The 20371-nt window shown below is 33.1% G+C and overlaps 3 protein-coding genes and 1 pseudogene across 3 annotated transcripts; 3 read left to right on the forward strand and 1 right to left on the reverse strand.

Annotated features, from left to right (window-relative positions):
* The first annotated feature begins 7554 nt into the window (after positions 1-7554).
* LOC143598633 (glutathione S-transferase T3-like) lies at positions 7555-8467 on the forward strand. The gene is made up of 2 exons (XM_077076802.1): positions 7555-8020; positions 8109-8467. Exons 1-2 carry the CDS (start codon positions 7555-7557, stop codon positions 8465-8467), a joined length of 825 nt encoding a protein of 274 aa, XP_076932917.1.
* Positions 8468-8850: 383 nt separating this feature from the next.
* Positions 8851-10200, forward strand: LOC143598634 (protein ANTAGONIST OF LIKE HETEROCHROMATIN PROTEIN 1-like; annotated as a pseudogene).
* A 267-nt stretch (positions 10201-10467) lies between these two features.
* Positions 10468-11870, forward strand: LOC143598635 (uracil phosphoribosyltransferase-like). Its single transcript, XM_077076803.1, has 7 exons — positions 10468-10562; positions 10821-10918; positions 11133-11191; positions 11271-11348; positions 11425-11506; positions 11574-11622; positions 11762-11870. Exons 1-7 carry the CDS (start codon positions 10468-10470, stop codon positions 11868-11870), a joined length of 570 nt encoding a protein of 189 aa, XP_076932918.1.
* Positions 11871-13273: 1403 nt separating this feature from the next.
* Positions 13274-18433, reverse strand: LOC143598631 (PRA1 family protein A1-like). Its single transcript, XM_077076799.1, has 8 exons — positions 18258-18433; positions 17341-17381; positions 17175-17253; positions 15951-16037; positions 15790-15878; positions 15640-15711; positions 15428-15546; positions 13274-13591 (listed from the first exon to the last, which is right to left on the reverse strand). Exons 1-7 carry the CDS (start codon positions 18413-18415, stop codon positions 15443-15445), a joined length of 630 nt encoding a protein of 209 aa, XP_076932914.1. The 5' UTR covers positions 18416-18433; the 3' UTR covers positions 13274-13591; positions 15428-15442.
* Between the last annotated feature and the right edge of the window lie 1938 nt (positions 18434-20371).

The raw sequence follows: 20371 nt of genomic DNA on the forward strand, positions 1-20371 counted from the left end.
TTACATTTAATATATGAATATATTTTTTTTAGTTTAAACAAAAAGGTTTGTGTGTAATAAATTTACTCCATATATAATAAATTTCATTTATGGATGTGTAAATATGATAAAGAGTTTTTTCTTTTGTAGGCTTGGATAGTATGTTTTTACGGCAGGTTAGGTTGTATTAAAACTTGCTTACGTATTTTAACAATCAACATGTGTTTATACTCATCGCATTTGATACTGTGTTTCCTAGCGCCTGAGGTTGTAAAGCTACTTAGTCGTGTCGAATGGGTCATGAATAATAATGTTATGACTTCACAATTTATAAATGTTATTCTATTTTTAAATAACTTAGTTCATTCAAAAATGGCAAGCGACGCAGCTTGTTGTCCGGTTACTTTCTGTGTCGATGTAAAAACAATTTTGATGAAATAAATATATGGGTGGACTTTATAGTTATGATACGTATAGCACTATTCACATTTAAATGTGAAGTTAATTATACGATTTTATATCGGAATACTTTTTCCTAGCGATACCAGTATGTTAAATAAGTTTTTATCTTTCAGTGACGGACCATGGTCTTTTTTTCATGGAGGACTTTACCAAAATTTTATGGCAAATGGGGTTATGTATCAATAGCATCATTGTAACAAAAATAAAAGTCGTAATATTTAGGACTAACGTTTGTTTTGCGGTTCTAAAAAAATTACACAATTTTGGAGTTAAACTACAATATAAATGTATTGCAAGAACCATTTGTACAATTAACTCATAAAATAGTTTATCGTTTATTTTCGTATGATTAACTCTTAAACTTATTTATCATTTATTCGACAATGAATGAGAAAAATAATTATACGTGGGATTCACATTTTTTAAGTAAACATTTGCTACTAGCTCGATAATTCATTTTAATATCATAGTCTCATTATTTTTATTTATCAGCATTATCTGTCTCTCTATTGTAACTGAATATTTTGTGAAATAAACATAAACATTTTAACTTAAAAAAAAAAGCAACATTACAAAGCATATCATGTGTAGCGTATATGTACATTTAAAAAAAATTGTATATTCAGTATGTTCTTTTCCATGAATTAAATCGTTATAGTAAATATGTATCACGTGACAAAGCATATTCTTATTAGTTAATGTAAAATGCTATAAGTTTTGTAAGAACAAATGAGTAATAAAATATTTTTTTCACGTGATTTGATGCAAAAGTATTCATTATTGTTTTGTATCGTTGTGGCTGATTCGATGAAGTTTTTAATTTTCGAAACACTTAAGTATGATAATAATTTAATTAAAATGTATTTAAAAATGCAGTCAAAACAAAATCTTAAAATGTAATCCTTATAACAAAAAAAGGTTGCTTAAATTAAAATATAATTTCTTTTATTTTCTTTTATCTTTTTTGCGATATGTTGTCCGGTCCTACTCCACCATTGCGGAGCTCAAACTCTTAAGCCGTTAAAGAAGTTTGTGGGGGCGTTATTCGAGTAAGTTTTTCAGGGTTCGAGCTGTTTGGGTTTAACTTCATGAAAATCAACCTGCAAATTGACCCAATGTAATATGGTTGATTGGGTTCGGGTTATGGTCATCGATTTAGATCAGGTTAGGTTATTCTCGTTTCAGGTTAATCAAGATGAACACAGTATCATGATTATAAGTTGATTAGCTGAACTAGTAATGGTCATAAAACCAAGATGAAAAAACCATAAAACTAAGATTTATATACATAGTAGCATAAACATGGTTATAACCTGAATCAAACAACCGATTATGTTGTTTTGATCATGAACTAACGGATGGTGTCGGTCGGTAAAGTTCGGGCGTTGGTAAAACCCTAGCGTTAACGGTCCTGATCGTTGAGACAGTGAGTCTGTGTGAACTCGATTGGTTTTAGTTACGTTTGTTACAGTGAACTAAAACATAAGGGGAAAAACAAATTGTTGTGACCCAGTAAGGCATTGCCTCTTGGCCCTATGAGAATCTTGCAACACCATAATACTCTTTTAATCCTCTTTTGAAAAAAAAAGACTCTCGGGTGCAGTTACTGTACGCTAATGCCTTAATGTACGATAGATACGCGAGACGCTCAAAGGCAAAAAACAAAGACAAAACCCTAAAACGCTCAGAAAACGCTCACAAAAAACTAAAATGCTCAGCCAAAAACTAAAACGCTCAAAAACGGTTTTCATGAAAAAAGTGAAAAATTGATCGATTAACCATCCAAAACGGCTTTTTTCAGTGAACCAAAGATTAATTGGATATGTCTTGACGATTCCAAGATATTTGGATGTGATTTCATGGATCGATTTCGTGAAAAAATAGATTCGCGTACCTATTGTACGTTAAGGCATTATTGTATTGGATCTTTTCTCCTTTTAATAATCCATAGTAAAATAGTTATTATTATTTTATAATTACTAACATAGAATTATAAATGCATAATGCAGTTCGTTGATTTACAATTTTACATATTAAATAAATCTAATAAGGAAACTCTTATAGCAACAAAAATCTCAATTATAATTACTTTTGTTGGTTGATAAGAGAACGTTGTCGGCAAATAAAGGCTTAAACACATGCCACACTCGGCGTTCGGCCCCAAACTAATTATATTATTTTTTATAAAGTACTATATAATGAATATTTAAAATGTGAGGAGAATCAATCATAAATATTTAAATTGTGCCTAAAGACTATATCTATTTATAAATAGTTTATTAAAACTGTCACTAACTTTATTATAGATGTGTTGTTTTCATCTCCTAATAATTTAGAGTTTGCTTATTCAATTTCTCTTCCCCCTCTTGTCAATTTAAATTCATCAATAATTAACTTTTATGCTCTAATCTTGAGTACATTATAATTTATAAAATAGTATATTGCTCATATGTTAAACTTTTATGTTTTACACTTGAGTACATTATAATTTATAAAATAGTATATTACTCATATGATTGGGCTAGTAAGGGTTACCGCTCGAATAATACTTGTTCAACTTCGACTCGGTTTAAAAATGAACCGTTCGGATCGGTTCGATTTGAAAACAAGCCAAGCACAAGCAACGCTTTGCTTGGTTTAGTTCAATTCGGTTTGCTCGAATTGTTTTTTAGTTTAATATATATAATAATATGTGTGTATATAAAAATATACAAATTTTTAAATATTTTTAAATGTATCTCTTTTATGTTGACTTCAAAGTTTAATTTTAAACTTTAGTCGCTTGTTCAATACTTTCACAATTCCACGTTTCCACAGTTTCCTCTCATTCCGTCATTCGATACTTTGATTGCACCTTTGAAAAACTAGCTGCTAGGTCTCGTCACGCCTAATACATGAACTGTTTGTTCTATTGTTAGAAGAAAATATTGACCAAATATCTTATAATATAAAAAAAAACAAACAAGAGGCAAAACACATCCTTGGCCATGTATTTTATTGCCTAACATATATTTGACCATGTGTTTGTAGGCCTAATACATTGTTGACTATGTGTTTGGAGACCTAACACATCGTTGACTATGTGCTAGCTAACTTGTCGGCGAGACTACCTAACACATTGCTGGCGATGCGCTATAAAATGAACAAATCTGGAAACACTATTTTGGAAGGGACAAATTTGGAATATTTAGGAATTTGCGCTTTAAACTAATTAGAAGTTTTTATGTATAAGATTAAGTAGATAATGTTATTAAATAAAATTTCAAATCAAGCGTAATAAACTAATATAGCACAAGTAATCATTGTTTACAAGATGATTATGAGTAGGTATAAGCCATAATTATTATATGTTAGAAGTAAGTTCGGAGGGTGTGTTAACCAAATTAAACAAAATTTTAATCAGGTATATACGTGAATATAAAGATGGCACGTGATTTAAGGGAATAATAGTAGTACAGTGACAAAAACCCCATAATTCATCGTTTTAAGAGAAATCAAACTCTAAACCCTTTGTACAATTGTTTTAACTACAAAACTGCACTAGTCATATATTAAAACAAAAAACTTATTTACTTAGCAAAGTTGATGATAAAAATAAAGACAGTAATTTTTTTTCGAACGGAAAACTTTCACTAAACTAGCAAGTAGGGATGAACAAATGGCACCCAGTATTAGTACCGAAACGAGTATTTCAGTACCAGTACCGATATCAATATAAAGTTTTTAAGAAAATCGGTATCGAGAAATTTGAAATCGTTACCGGTAAACTGTATTTACCGAACTTTTCCTACGGTATCGGTACAAAACCGAACATTTTCAGTACCAGTGCTAAGTTTTTAAAAAATTCTGAATCAATACCAGTTCGGTACCTAGCTCATCTCTGCTGGCCATTAAGGCACTAGCCCAACATAAAACAACGAAACAATTCAAAAAGAGAAGAAAAGAAAACAATCACATCAAAAGTAATGTGTCATATGTGTATTGGTAATGGGGCTATGGCCAGTAACACCCGATCGATCCAGGCCCAAATTAAATCAGCCTTGTTGTGACTTGTGACCCATAAGCCTATAAGTATGCCCGGTCCAAAGCAACCGCAACCGGAGGCTGGGTCCAAAGTCAACTCCCGTGTCACAAATTATTAACTTTTTTTCGAAATGAAATTTCATTAAAACAAAAAACCGAAACCCCTCATACCGAGACGCTAATAGGGCCTGGCACAACAAACAACTACAATTACACCACCAAACTTGTCCACCTACACCAATCTAGACCCACGCATTTCGACCTAATTTAATATAAAAAAATTTAACGTCTTAATATCATCTACAACTTTATCGATATTAATAGTCTTATTTTTGAAGATCCATCTATTGCGAGCTCTCCAAATACTCTAACAAATCCTATAATTATCGATCACACCATCTTCCTCTTATAGTCATTATCCAAAACATGTCATGAGTCGAAGAAACATCTATTTTAGATTCGGAGGTATATTGCACCATGTACTAACTCTATTTCAACTCGTCGAAGCAACAAAGCAACAAGCAAACAAGTGATCAATCTTATGAATATGATTATTATTTGTATTAAAACCTTTATCATCTATTTCGTTTAAATATAATATATCGTAATTATCAATATCTTATATATATGTTTTATTCTGCTATAAATATCATATTGTTTTAAAAAATGTATATATTAGAGTTGTAGTTTAATTAGACACCCTGCTTGCGGTGCGTGCATATAATGTATATATATATGAACCCTCGGGTGGGCAAAAGTGAAATTGCACTAATTTTGACGTTAGTTTACTAATCTCGCGAAAATAACGTTAAAAGTGGCGGAAGGTTAATCAAGCATCATGTGGTGGCATTGATAGCCGAAAGAAAAGGGTACATGCACCCGTCAGCCGGTGTCCCGATGATTGAGTGTTATGTGTCTTATGTCCAAGGCTTGATGCAAAACTACTATCGAGCCGGGGGTCTCACCGGAAGGTTTCCTACTTTTATATATTGTGTATATTTTATTTTGTTTGATATTTGATAAGATAACTCTCACTCAAACATTATTCGGTTCCCACAATGCATTGCTTTTTACTTTTTAAGGTTAGCTTCACAAAACGTGATCAGTACAAATTGCTTCTTGAAGTTCATATTATCACAGGGCAAGTCAATAATGTCTGCCTTAGTTATTCTATTCATTCTCTCAAACAAAAAAAATGTTTCATAAATTTACATAGTTAATTTCTTACATTTTAACATAATGTCTATATATTAAAAGTATTTCATTCATAGATTATATTATTATTATTATAAAACCTTTGCAGTTATAAAATAAATAGAAAAAACATTTGACCAATCTAACATAATTATTAATGCTTTAGCTTAATTAGTACAGGGGGAAGTGAAGATTTAAAATGAAGCAGGCAAAGTTTCAAGTTTAATTTAATACCAACCGGGTTTTGTCGCAGTGGACCCCTGGGCGACGGGTTTTTCCTGAAACAAGAGATGGGTGGACTTGGGTTACCTAGCGTTGTCTATGATCGCTGACGTGTAGGGTCGCCTTTTATCATTAGATTTACTCCGGACATCTGAACTTTATTTGTTGATCGTTAAAAAAACATAACTTATTAACTTGTACTTGAAAAGAAACAACTTTAGCACCTCCAGAACCCATAGTGAATACTGGTCGTCTTCAATTTGGTGTGGTTACATATAAAAACTACATATTTTTAATTCGCCTTATGGTCTAATTATATAGGATGATAGTTAAAGTTTGAGATTTTTATAGTCTTTGATTTGAGACCTCACTCAATCCGGTTTTCACCAAAGTGATTGATTTCCTCCTTAATGGTGTTCCTTTTTTTTGAACCACCAACGAATCATCCAAATGGCATGTACCGGCTAAACTCACTACATTGGGATACACCCGCCTTCAGATCCGGGGAAAACCCTCACCTAAGGCCAACGCCCGTGAACACTCACCCGAAGGCACGACAGTGCGGTGATATAAAACGCGTTCAATTCAAAGATCCAACTAATGTACGCCACCTACTCGTCCAATCTCCTATCATCGTCTGATGCCGTCTTAATGATGTTCCTAGTTGAGTCAAACCTATAACGTCAAAAATAATATCGACAGTTGACATCACGTCTCTATAAAAAATCCCATAATCACATGAGTGTTGGAGGTAGTTATAGAAGTTGTTAAAAAGATAATCATCTATAACAATATTGTTTATATAATTAATGTTATTAATTATTATTAATATTAATATAGCTATTATCTTTACATTAATAATAGAAAAAAAAACTATGTGAAAAGAAAATCCTTTTTTCCACAATCTTATCTTTAACCTCCCCCTTACTCTCTCCAATGCTTACTTTGAAGAGGATGCACTTGGTGACATGGATGATGCATGTAGAATGATGCATTGGAGTATAAAGAAGGAGAGGATGCACATACTTCCCCAAATGCACCCTAATGTGGGGTCCACATAATTTAATTTATTTTTTTATTAAAAAATCACATACTTTATTAAATAAAAAAAAAGCAATTTTAAAAGTGAAAAAGCCATTAACGGCTAGATAAGTAGTAGATTTTTTATTTTTTTTTTGATAAATATATTTAAAAAAAAACGACTAGTTTTTCCCCCTATAAATACCTATTAATACTAACTCATTTTTCACCTCAAAATCTTACAAACTCTCAAATTTTTTCAACATCACACTTTCAAAATGGATCTAAGACAGCAATTTTCTTTCACTGGTTTGTTAAACGATGATGATGATCAACAAAACCCACAACAACAACAACCATCATTCCCTCTTTTCTCACAATCACAAAACTTTTCTCAGTTTTCACAAGCACAACCATATCCCCAGTTTCAACAAGGACCTTCATTCCCACAATTTGGACAATTTCCTGTCATGCCACAGTTTCAACAACCTGCTTTTGATCCTCAACAATTTCAACAATTTCTTCAATGGCAACAGCTTCAAAAAACCTCCCAAATGCAACAACCTCAGTTTCAGCAAACTCAAGAAGATCTTGTGGAATCACCATCAAAACCAAAGCCACAAAAAAAAGATAAAGAATAAGAAGCCAAGCAAGATGGTGACTGAGAAGAATGACGAGCAACCAAGAAAGACGATTCGTCAAAAGTGGCCTAATAGTGATGAGGTGTTGCTTGCCCAAGGTGTGATTTCAAAATCCGTGGATCCAATCATTGGCAACAACCAAACTAGGGATGCCTATTGGAGTGAGGTTGAAAAATACTATAATGAAAGTGAACCTGTAATTCCACTAGATGCTCACAATCTACGAAGCCATTGGCATATGTTTAAATCTAAGGTGAATAGATTTAATGAATTGTATCTACAAGTGAAATCTCGTTACAGGGGCGGTTGGTCAGATGACCAATACATCCAAGAAGCTAAACAATTGTATATCAACGATCCATCTAACAAGACTTCTGCTGCTTTTGCATACGAGCATGTATGGAATGTTGTCAAAGATCATCGTAAGTACAACTCTGCTACGCATGTTCATGGTTTTCAACCACCTAAAAGAACAAAAAGTAATAGCTCGGGGGGGGGGGGGGTATACGAGTTCTGCTTCCGATGCCAACTTTGGTCAATCTTCTGAAATCACAATATCACTTGAAGATGTTAATAATGAAGACTTTGAAGTTCAAGTTCAGCATGTTGCTCCAACACGTCCAATTGGGAGGGACAAGGCCAAAGCCAAGCTAAAGGGCAAAGCAGGAATAGAGTCGTCTGAATACGACATGAGGAAGCTAAAGCTTATTGATGAGATATCCTCGACCAATCGTGCTAAGAGTGAATCAATCAGCAAATTTGAGCATAGAATTGATAAATTCTATGAAATTGAGGAAAAGAAGCTCGAGATGAAACAAAAAAAATTACTCTTACTTGACACGACTTACATGAATCCAGCTCAACGAGCCGAACACGAGGCAATGTGCGCTGAAATCCGCGAGAAATACGGCTACAATCGTATTTAACGCTTGCTTATGTATTTTTATTTTTAGGAAAATGTAATTTCTTTTTATGTATTTTTATTTTTAGGAAATGTAATTTCTTTTCATGTATCTTTATTTTTAGGAAATGTAATTTCTTATCTTTATTTTTAGGAAATGTAATTTCTTTTTATGTAATGTAATTTTAAATTCCCAACGGCTAGTTTCTAACGGATAGTTTAACGGCTAGTTTCTAACGGACAGTTTCTAACAGATAGTTTAACGACTAGTTTCTAACGGCTAGTTTCTAACGACTAGTTTTTTAACGGCTAGTTTATAACGACTAGTTTCACTATATATACCTATCTAGACCAGCCATTTTCACACACACATCCCTTTACCTTAAACACTTCTATCTACAATTCAAAATGAGTTCAGATGATGAACAAGTCCCACAAAACATCCCGATGATGTTGATTCAACACTTTCAACATCTCATTTCCAATGATGTTGAAGAATTAGCAATGCAGCTGTTTGATCTTGATGCTCAAGATGCGGCTGATTCACAAGAAGGAAGTTCTTCTAGGCGGAAGGGCAAACGAAAATACATAAATAAAGGCCGAAAGGATGGAGATGCCCGTTTGTGGAACAATTACTTTGCTCCAAAGCCGGTATTCAATGAAAGCTTCTTTAGACGAAGGTTTCGGATGAGCATACGTCTTTCTAATCGCATTGTTAAGGAAATCTCTAAACCAGGTAGCTGTCAACATTTTAAGTATTTCACACAAAGATACGATGTTGTTGGTGTAAAAGGTCTTTCACCAATACAAAAATGTACAAGTGCCATTCGTCAGTTGGCATATGGTGCATCAGCTGACCAATGTGATGAGTACATACGCATTGGTGAAAGCACTTCCATTGAATGTCTACACAAGTTCTATAGGTCTATTGTTGAGGTTTTTGGACCACAATATCTTAGAAGGCCCAACCAAGATGACATTCAACGATTGCTACAATTGCATTCTGAAAAACATGGGTTTGTTGGAATGCTTGGAAGCATAGATTGCATGCATTGGGGTTGGAGAAACTGCCCAACAGCTTGGAAAGGACAATACACTCGAGGTGATCATGGTCATCCAACCATTATGCTGGAGGCTGTGGCATCACACGACCTTTGGATTTGGCATGCATTCTTTGGAGTGGCAGGTTCAAACAATGATATCAATGTTCTTAATCAATCACCAGTATTCAATCAACTCTTAGAAGGGAATGCCCCACGGTGCAACTTTATTGTGAATGGGAATGAGTACACGCAAGGATACTATCTTGCAGATGGCATTTACCCAGAATGGTCAACACTGGTAAAGAGTTTCGCTTATCCGCCAAACAATAGTCTTAAAATGCAATACTTTAAGCGACGACATGAGTCTTGTAGAAAGGATGTTGAAAGAGCGTTTGGTGTCCTCCAATCAAGGTGGGCAATAATACGAGGCCCTTGAAGATCTACAAGCATACCAGTGTTAGGTGATATAATGCATGCATGTATCATTCTACATAATATGATTGTAGAAGATGAAGGTCATATGATAATTGATTGGTCCCGTGAAGAACATGAGCCTGAGCCACCAAGTTATAATGGAGGTGCACCCACTGAGTTTGCACACTATCTGCAGAGGTTTAGATCCTTACGAAGCAAAGATACTCACATCGCACTACGCAACGATCTAATGGAACATCTCTGGAATCTTAAGCAAGCTAATGAAGCTAATGAAGAGTAGATTTGCCCGAGTAAAAAGCTTAATTTTAGGTTATGGTTTCATTAAGTTTTATTTTGATTTTTAATCTTAATTCTACTTTAATTTAAATATATGTGTTTTACTTTTTCTAGGAAATGTAACTTTTTTAATGTAATGCAAGTTTAATTTTTATTTAATTTTATCTTGTTTTTTTATTGTTTATTATTTAAATATATTTTTACATTTATTTATTAAATATTTTTTAAAACTACAAAATAAAAGTTTTTAAAGAAAAATTAAAAAGAAATAATGATATGGAAGAGAGAGGTTGCATGTGGAAAGGATGGGTTGGAGTTAAAAAGAGAAGAGAGGATGCATGTACGAAGGATGAGTAAAAAGCTGATGTGGCAGTGATGACTAGGATGCATGTAGTAAATGTAGGCTGTTACATTGCGGGTTTATCTCTACTTTTTTTGTGTACCCAAATTAGCCCTAGTTTTGTCCTACACTTGTTTGTCACATAACAGTTTGTATTAATAAGCAGCATGCCGTCACAACCCACCACTGAACAGAACAACCCTGTGTCCGACCCCAGAATGCTGGTACTTTACTTTTCCCATGTCATCAAAACTATGCTTTTTAGTTTAATAAACACCCTTAAGTTTATTTGATTTTGTGCAGGTTGTTGTGCCTCCTCATCCTTTGATCAAACACTGGCTTTCAGTCCTTAGAAACAAGCACACACCATCTCCAGTCTTCAGTAAGCACTAATGCTGTTAACTTTTTAATGTTTGTTTGGATTATGCATGTTTGTTTTCTTAAATGTGACATGCAGTTGGATCATGTTTAGTGATTATGCATATGTGTTTCTAGAATATTGTGACATGCAATTGAATTTTAATTCAATTTCTTGTTTTTCCTTTTGAGATTTTTCTTTAAATATTTTCTAAATAATTTTGTCACTTTGTTTGTAGAGAATGCCATGGCTGAATTGGGAAGGTTGCTTATGTATGAAGCATCTAGAGATTGGCTCGTATGCATCATTCCGTTTAGACTAAACTCAAACTCGTAAATTTCGTGTTAGATTCATATAATTTCTTTTATTTTTGCAGCCTACAATTAAAGGGGAGATTCAGTCTCCACTCGGGCCTGCTGCGGTAGAATTCATTGATCCACAGGAGCCTGTAGCGGTATTAATCGTTTTTTTATTAATATTTAAGTTTAGTTTCATATTTTTTAGGAATAAAAATGAAGTCACTTTTGTAGGTTGTTCCTGTCTTGAGAGCTGGTCTTGCTCTTGCAGAGCATGCATCATCCATCTTACCAGCAATTAACACATTCCACCTAGGTAATAATAATTAGTTTTTTATTGATGTAAATGTAATTACTTAATTCTGTTTTTTTATTAAATTAAGGGGTTAGCAGAAATGAGGAGACACTTCAACCAACAGTATATCTAAACAAGTAAGAAATATATCCCAACCGATTCGATATATATTACAAGTCTCATAATTTTTAGAAGCCATTTTGTGCGATAGGAATTTGCCGAAAGATATTGCAAAATCTGTTAATATATTCCGACATTTTTACTTTTCTTATGCAGGTTACCTAAAAAATTTTCGGAAGGAACGCGGGTGTTCATTATTGATCCTATGCTAGCAACAGGCAAGACTGTTTGCATTTATATGCATGAAATATGCACTTTAAGTTAAATCTATTTTTACCATCATTTCTTTAGGTGGCACTGTAATCACAGCCATTGATCTGATTAAGGAACGCGGAGTTGACAACCAACATATCAAAGTGGTACGTATGGAAACAGTTGGTATTCTGTTATAAACAGTTCCAACATTTTAACACAGATTTCGGGTGTTGTTACTAGGTATGTGCTGTGACCTGCCCCCCAGCGCTCAAAAAGCTGAGCGAAAAGTATCCCGGGCACAATGTTAATAGAAACCTTTAAACCTGACACTAGATGATAGATATTTAATTATTTATCTTTTAAAATTGATGTTTTTTTATTAATAATTTCTTCAGGCTTCATGTCTATGCCGGAGTCATTGATCCAACTCTTACTGACAATGGGTAAGTAATTTCATGAGACCGACAATATTCAATCATGTGTTAATGAGTTACTATAAGCTCGTGTTTGAATGGCGTTTTCAGAATGATTATCCCGGGGCTTGGAGATGCAGGAGACCGAAGCTTTGGTACATAATACCAGAGGAGGTATTTGGCAGGACATGTTTTGAGTTGATGGTTGTTGAGCGTTTATGTTAGTTTTCGTGTTTTGTTTGTCATGGATTTGGTAAACTTGTGATTCGGGGTTTGAAACTTGCTGGTGTGTGTTTGTTTTTGGTCATTTTAAGAAAAGTAATTTTAGTAAATTGGTTGGAATTTTGACCAATCTATTAAAAAATTGTGTTATGCTTCTGATGTTTCAACTTTTTAAGTAAAAATAAAAAAACCAAAGAACTGTAAGAGATGTCAGCCGAAATGGTGGTTAATGAGTTAAAAACATCTATAAATTAGTTTAAAATATAGTTCTAACTTGTAAACAATTTTGTAAAAATAAAACTGTATTATTTTTAACCCATCCAAAGTTTAAACCCAGATTAATGAGCAAGAAATGGATATCTATGGTCATTAACATTAATCGGGAATCGTCTATCCCCACCAAGTTAACTGTGATATTACTGATATCACTAGAGGTGCCAAAAAAGAAAAAGAAAAAATAGTTTGGCAATATCGGTTAAGTACGACCCACCTCGCCTGTTTGTGTTCGGTTTTTTGGCCTATACCTTTATAGTTTATAACCGATGTAAAACAGTCAAACCCAAACAGGTTAAAAACCCGTTTCAAACCTGGACCGGTTTCAACTATAGCCCCTTTTGACGAAGTTTGACCCATACCGGAGCCTATGTAACCAAAACTGGTTTCAGTTTATGCACCTCTAGATATCATATACGATTATCAAACATAAGTCGCACATACTAAATTATTAGATAACATCAGAGTATGATATATAATTTTTAAAATATTTAAAGTAATTAAAAAAAGTTAAAATTAATGTAGTTTGTTTTTGATATGGAGATGAGGTCATAACTTGGGTATGAAAATGTCAAGAAATTAAACTATCTTAGATCATAAAAGAGAATCCTGGACATAGTCATTTTGCTATAAGTTTTACACTTAAGACATCAAGTAGCCTTCAAGCAAGCACGGTATCAATATCCACTAAAGACGGACCAATTTTGAAAAACATACTGGAAATAATTTCAGAAGCAATTATATAAACAAACATTTATCTAAAGCAATGTTGGAAGATAAGAGCTTCAGACGGCTTATAGGCCACAGCAGGTGTGCTATGTTGAGCAGAGGATTATTTGGCGACAGCAGCATCAGTCCAGCCTCAAAATACCACCACATGTACCTACATAACTAACTGAATGTTAATAAATAAAACAATACAAAACAAGAGTTCACCTATCCGGTTTTTCTTGGAAGGGTATTATTGACAATTCATCAGTAATAAAAGTAATATAAGTATGTAAATACCATACGTTGGTCAGCTTTTTGGCGTTTTCACTAAGGCAACTTTAGGGATTGTCGTGTAAAACAAATCAAAGTTGATTTTTCTCAACTGACCTTAAGAAAGCAGACTTTTTAATAAAATAAATATTGGTCTTGCGAAAGTTAGACTTCTCTATGAAACAAACATTGATAATCTGACTGCAGTGAGCTAAAGTTAAAAAACAGGTTTGGCCCGTATAGAATTCCGGGCTTGTTTTTTTACCTCTGAAGGCTCTGATCATGAAAGGTGAACAGAAAGATGTAAATGGTACAATAAAGAGTTTGGTTATGCCTTGATTTGTAGATGTTGAATGTACAATTATGGATTCGGGTGTATTAATCCATGCTAGTGATAAGAGACTTGACTTATATCTATGGCCCTACATCAACAGGCTGATTGCGGTACCATGCCACCTTCAATTGATGATTATTGATTCCACAATAAAAGGCATAGGTCTATTTTTTGTAAAGAAAATCTGATTTTTTACCTTTAATATAAAGGTTACATCACTACATGTGAAGTTTGATAATAAAGAGGTAAATAACACAAGAAAGAGTTTATTAATTAGTTTGTTGTGAATACAATTAGGATGCGGAAAATAGTCATGGAAACACCTTAATAGGATAGTTTTGCTGAAAGAACGAAGGAAACACTGAATAAAGGGGCCAAGAGTCAATGCAGTTCAATACACATAAAGTAGTTATGATGACCCAATGACCCATTAGTATTTCTCTAGTTTCAGAGAGAAGTACAGAGAATAAGCTTTTATGATATTACATATGGATACCTTTTAATTATGACAAATATATAACTAGTATACAAGGAGATAGCACAAGCAAGCAAAGAGTTCAGATGATTAAAGAATTTCTTGTCAAGGTTGGCAAAGAATGAAAAAGATAATATTGTACTCTAATGTGACAAAGTGTAAAGTGCAAAATATACTAAAGTGACGACAACAGATAAGGTGAAGCTATGCATAGCTCCAACTAGTGCTCTAGATGACAAATGAGAAGATGTCAAGATATATCGAGGCAGATACATGTTTACTAGAGTTGCATCTCTTGGATGGCAGTTGGTTTGATGCTCAGCCTCTCAGTGAAAGATTGTTGGCTTATAACATATGAAGTAAAAAAATTTTGACTTATGGAGTCTAGTGAAGTATTAAAGCCATCATATACTGATCAACAAGGACCTAGGCGTTGGTCAGTTTTGGGTGTTTTCACTAAGGCAACTTCTGGGACAGTCATCATAAAATCTCAAATCAAAAGTAAAGTCTTTCAGACTTTAAAAGAAGCTAAACTTATAAAAGTTGACTCTCTAGCTTCATGGAATAGACACATGATTCGACTCTAATAATACATATTTGTGGTCATATTTTAACATATGCTATACATAAGAGAGGGGAGCAAAGTAGACGTTTCTCGTCAACGATCAACCCAACTGCCCTATTTCCACCTGAATCAAAGAACTGCCCATTGTGACTTGTTAACCAACTCACCCATTTTCCACCTTTACAAGATCATAGTTGCAAATTTTGGTAAATAATATACAATCTTTAAGAAAAAGTGTATAACAGGCTCAAGACCAAAATAAATGAACAATATCAGAAGACAAGAGATCAAGAAAGCAACATGCACCATAACAAAACATATTTTATTCTACTAAGGTGAAGTCAAAGCTCAGAAAAATGAGTACCTACAGGAAGGGTGACTATATATCACTGTAGTTGCGCCAAACTGCACGAAATTCCTCACGGAATGTATTCAAACGAGCTTTCAGGTTAGGTGTCCGAAAGCTTGCGTGCATGATAGTAGCTGAGAATAGATCAAAAAAACTATTAACCACCATTATCTATTTATTTTAATTAAAGTTCATATTATTCATGGAATAAAAAGATTAAAATATACCAAGAAGACCGACGGCCAATGCCCACAACAAAGTCAAGAGACCGCAAGAAACAAACCACAGAATGAGACTCACTGAAAAGAACAAAGGGGTACATTTTCAAGATTTCACCAAAAAAAAACTGATTACAATATAAAAAAGCGTTTCCATACCAACAGAAAACATCAAAACAAATAGCCAACGAGGCCGTCCACATATATAAATTGCTCTTTTAGAAGAAGGGCGTCCACGAAGAACAGGCCTGTAAGTTGCAGATGGCCATGTAAGAAATATTACCCGTTTATAATTAGATAAAAGACAAAAATAAGCTCACATTAGTGGAGGCCTCATTTTTGCAGCTAAATGTGGAGAAAACCGCCTCACAGTTCTTGTTACTTTTTCACTAAATGTGCCTGCAAAGCTATAAAAGCAAGGAGTGTGTTAATAAGAAGTAAAAATGATTATACTTCACGAGTACAGAATCTGCTAAACTGCATCCCGCCTATGAATTGATTGATTATATAACTAGCATACATCAAAAGGTGGATATATGGTCAAAGGATGTGTGTCATCAAAGTTTCACTTATAAAAAAATACATGAAACAGGTGACCAAGGAGATGAAGAGCTAATAATTATCATACAACAAATTCATGTTATGGTTTTTATACGTATAAAATACATTGCTGAGCACATAAAAAATGAAAAAATCAAACTATCAGAGCTAATAATTATTATACAACGTTATGGTTTTTATACGTATAAAATACATTGTCAAGTGTTTTTATTGTTTGAAATTTAAATTCTTTGATATCCCCAGTGGATATGTTCATATCTTCATGTAAATTAGATGGTTCTTTACAGAAAAATACGGCCTATAAAACTTTACAATCCTACAAAACCGGACACAGTAAATTCAAAGACGTGCTTATTTTTATCAACTTTCCATTGAGATTTTCATGATTATATTTCTAGTATATTTTTACTATTTTAAACCGCATTATTATATATGCATTCCAGAAACATTTCCACGACTATTTAAAGCATGATCAGCATAGAAAATAGACTTAAAAAGGGAAAATGAATATGTGTGATCAACAACTACATGTCTACATCTTCAAATTTAGTTTGCTGTTCCAAATAGCTCTTTTTCTACTCTGAGAGAACCTTTTGAAGAGCCAATCGGGATCTTAAATCAACTTATTGAATTAATGTGTTGGAAAGTTTAAAAACTTCTGGTCATTTCTTGATTGATGTTGGTATTATTTTTGGAATATTTCAGAATTGTTTGTGATCCATAAAAGATTAAGAGAGTTTATGTGCTATCTTAATTTCATATTATACATGCTAGACTAAATAAGAAAAGATAAGAAAATGGATTCCCTTGTTATTAATCTTCCTAAATATAAACTGTGCTAGCCTAAAAACTTCTTTAACATAATAAAAGATGGCATCAAAGAAAAATGCAAAAGAGAACAAAAGACCTAAAGATTATAGCATGTCAATTATCAATATCATAAACAACAATACGCTTATTATAACAGATCAAGAGTGATGTACCTATCATTTAAGAAAGCTATTGTTAGAGCTGTTGACAAAGCTGCAAAAATTGCAAGTGGTCTCCTAAGAAATCCCAATCCTACACATGAGAATTTTATCATCATAACATTTATAAACAACTTCAAAAATAGCTCAAACGTGGATCTCTTTTTATCAGTTAGCTTACCAAGAATAAACAGAATCATGAGGAAATAATTTGTCCGATAGCTGCAAAAAAATCACAAAAGAAAAAAAAGATTATAAATATTTGTACAGAGTTTACCAAATTTTATTACAAACACAACAAAATTACATATTAACAAACAAAATATATCCGACAAATAAACTCTTAAAAGCAAGAAAATCAAAAACATCTTACTAAAGCTTCAAGTAGCAATAACCTTAGTTGAGTTACTGAACACACAATTTAAGGTTTAGTATTTTCCAATTGTATAAACTCAAAGCAAACCAAATACTTCAACAATTTCAAAGATAGTAACCACAAAAGAAAGTAAGAAACTATCCTATGCAGTCGACATTGCAGATATATATTGGTTATCAGTCCCTCAGTAAAATATGAGTACCAATAATATCGGTGATATTGGACCGATATATCAACGATTTTCCATATAGCAGTGTTTTAAGTCTTAATTGTTTAGTGTTTAATGTTAGTGTTTTAGTCTTAATAATTTGTTAATGGTAGGAGGAGAGTATAGCAAATTATTATTGTTAAATTGCTATATATATATATATATATATATAAATTTTACATGATATTAGAATTATCGATATCCCACCGCGATAACCGATATCTCAAATATCGGTCAAGATATCTGATATTTTTCTGCATTAACTAACTGCTTAGCAACTATCATCAAGTGTGAGCTCCCAATTTCTTACAACAAAAACGCACCTAATATACACAATAATATCTCCATAAGCAATACAAAAACTCAAAAAAAAATAACTGTTTACCCCAATTTAAAGCGTAATTGACTTTCAACTATATCAGAGCTCTATCCAAATTAAGAGTAAGGTTAGAATGATATCTAGGGTTCTTAATAGAAGTAATAGTAATTAGGTATTAATGAAGAAGAAGCATACTAGTAGAGATTACACTTGAGGCGACTGTTCCATTTGTTGGAAGAGCGTGGGATGGTGAATTTGGAGAAGAACTCGTTGAGAGGGCGAGGAGGCGATGACCACTCCACTTCCTTCAGTGCTTCCACCAGATCTTCCACTGATACTGTTCCCCAATCCATTAATTTCTTCCCTTGCTTTCTACTTCTTTGATTTTGATCAATCGGAGAAGACAGACCTCTGTATGTAAATGAAAACACGATTACATTTACAAACAAACGGTGCCGTGTGCCCAAGCCCAAGGGTATTTGATTTTCAACCGACCCGGTAACCCGAGCGGAGGTGGTGGACAAATAAACCGGTATAAAACTCAAAATCAATAGGACAGGTTATTGGTTCAACCAGTTGGTTACCCGGTCAGCTAGGTGAACCGCTTTTAACCGGTTGGTTTTTTAAGAACCAAGCCAAACTATATAGAACCGTACTGGTCAGGTGACTGAATCCCAGTTGAACCAGTTCAGTTTTAAAAAACTGCTCAAAACATATGGTAAAGTTGAAATGCAACGGACAATAAAAATGAGAAGAGTGGGAAGGAAGACAGTCCATTGATCTTAAATTTGAATGACTGAGATTAATTCAATAAATAAAAATTGATGAAAATGGCATGAAGGTAATAACCCACATTTGTTGACTTTCTCTTTCCACATGCAAGGCACATGTCAATTCCCCATCATTTTAAAATATCCATAACTATTTCATGCGACATTATTTTTTATAAAAAAATTCACCATAATAATAAGCGTTTTTTTAACTTTAATATGAGTATCATATTATTATATAAAAAAAATTAATGGGTTTTTTTAATTGTGTTTTTTTGTTGTTCATTGTGTCTTTTAGTTGAGTTTTCATATTAATTGTATTATAGATTTTGATCATTATATTTTTCAGTTGGTACTCATATTAAAGACAAAAATTAAAACAAAGAATTACGTCATTGTGTCGTTTTATTCGTCATTAACTTTTAGTCAATTTGTAATATGTTCATTGCCTTTTCTTCGGATTGACATATGACAAATTCATTTAATTTGAGAAAAATAGTATTATGTTCATTGTATATTACGTTCAAGTCATTGTGTAATATGTTGTTTCCATTGTGTTTTACGTTTCAAGTCATTGTATTATAGATATTCACCATTGTCTTACGTTTTAGGTCATTGTGTTATACGTATTCACCATTGTGTCTTACGTTTTAGGTCATTGTGTTATACTTATTCACCATTGTGTTTTACGTTTTAAGTTATTGTGTAGCATGTATTAATCATTGTGTTTTATGTATTAGATAGTTTGTTGTTATTTTATCATTATTTTTACATATTATTATTACACAATGGTGTTATTAGTATTTAAAAAAACATAATGATGAGTTGGAAGACACAGTGACGAAAAAAGACACAATAGTGTGCGAAAAGACACAATGACGAAAAAATACACAATGATAAGCAAAAAGACACAATGGTGTGCGAAAAGACACAATGGTGTGCGAAGAGACACAATGACGAAAAAGACACAATGATAAGCAAAAAGACACAATGGTGTGCGAAAATACACAATGACGAAAAAAGACACAATGATAAGCGAAAAGACACAATGGTGTGCGAAAAGACACAATGACGAAAAAAGACACAATGGTGTGCGAAAAAGACACAATGACTTGATTTTTGTTTTAAATTTTATATAACAAAATCATACTCATATTAAAGATAAAAAAACGTCTGTTATTATGATGAATTTTTTTTAAAATAAAAATATTATATGAGAAAGTTATAAACGTTCTAAAATGATGGGGGGTATTAACATGTGTCTTGCATGTGGAGAAAGAAAATGTGTACAATTACCTCTATACCCTTTTTCTTTCGGTCCCCACTTGACGCATGTCAATTATTTATAGCTTCTCACACTTCTCATTTTTGTTACCCTTTGTAGAATAACTTGACCCACGTCCAAAACATATGTGGTTTGGTCAACATAAGTTAAAACCTGTTTATGACCAGTTTTGTTCAAGTTGAAACCGTTTTCTTGACCAGGTTACGATCTGTTTTGGTTTGAATTTTGATAGATTTTGGTTTAGTTTTCGGTAT

Source organism: Bidens hawaiensis, unplaced genomic scaffold (assembly GCF_021521415.1).
Source record: "Bidens hawaiensis isolate Kalapana, Puna unplaced genomic scaffold, B.hawaiensis_p1.1 tig00050600_1, whole genome shotgun sequence".
Classification (NCBI taxonomy): Eukaryota; Viridiplantae; Streptophyta; class Magnoliopsida; order Asterales; family Asteraceae; genus Bidens; species Bidens hawaiensis.

Coding starts and splice junctions, on each gene's coding strand:
- LOC143598631 (XM_077076799.1), bottom strand. CDS start 18,415: ATGGATTGGGGAACAGTATCAGTGGAAGATCTGGTGGAAGCACTGAAG. Junction 16,038..17,174: donor ATAGCTTTCTTAAATGATAG/GTACATCACTCT, acceptor TTGCTTTTATAG/CTTTGCAGGCACATTTAGTG. Junction 15,879..15,950: donor AAAATGAGGCCTCCACTAAT/GTGAGCTTATTT, acceptor TGCAACTTACAG/GCCTGTTCTTCGTGGACGCC.
- LOC143598635 (XM_077076803.1), top strand. CDS start 10,468: ATGATATGGAAGAGAGAGGTTGCATGTGGAAAGGATGGGTTGGAGTTA. Junction 10,919..11,132: donor CACACCATCTCCAGTCTTCA/GTAAGCACTAAT, acceptor CTTTGTTTGTAG/AGAATGCCATGGCTGAATTG. Junction 11,623..11,761: donor CCAACAGTATATCTAAACAA/GTAAGAAATATA, acceptor TTTCTTATGCAG/GTTACCTAAAAAATTTTCGG.
- LOC143598633 (XM_077076802.1), top strand. CDS start 7,555: ATGGTGACTGAGAAGAATGACGAGCAACCAAGAAAGACGATTCGTCAA. Junction 8,021..8,108: donor ACCACCTAAAAGAACAAAAA/GTAATAGCTCGG, acceptor TATCACTTGAAG/ATGTTAATAATGAAGACTTT.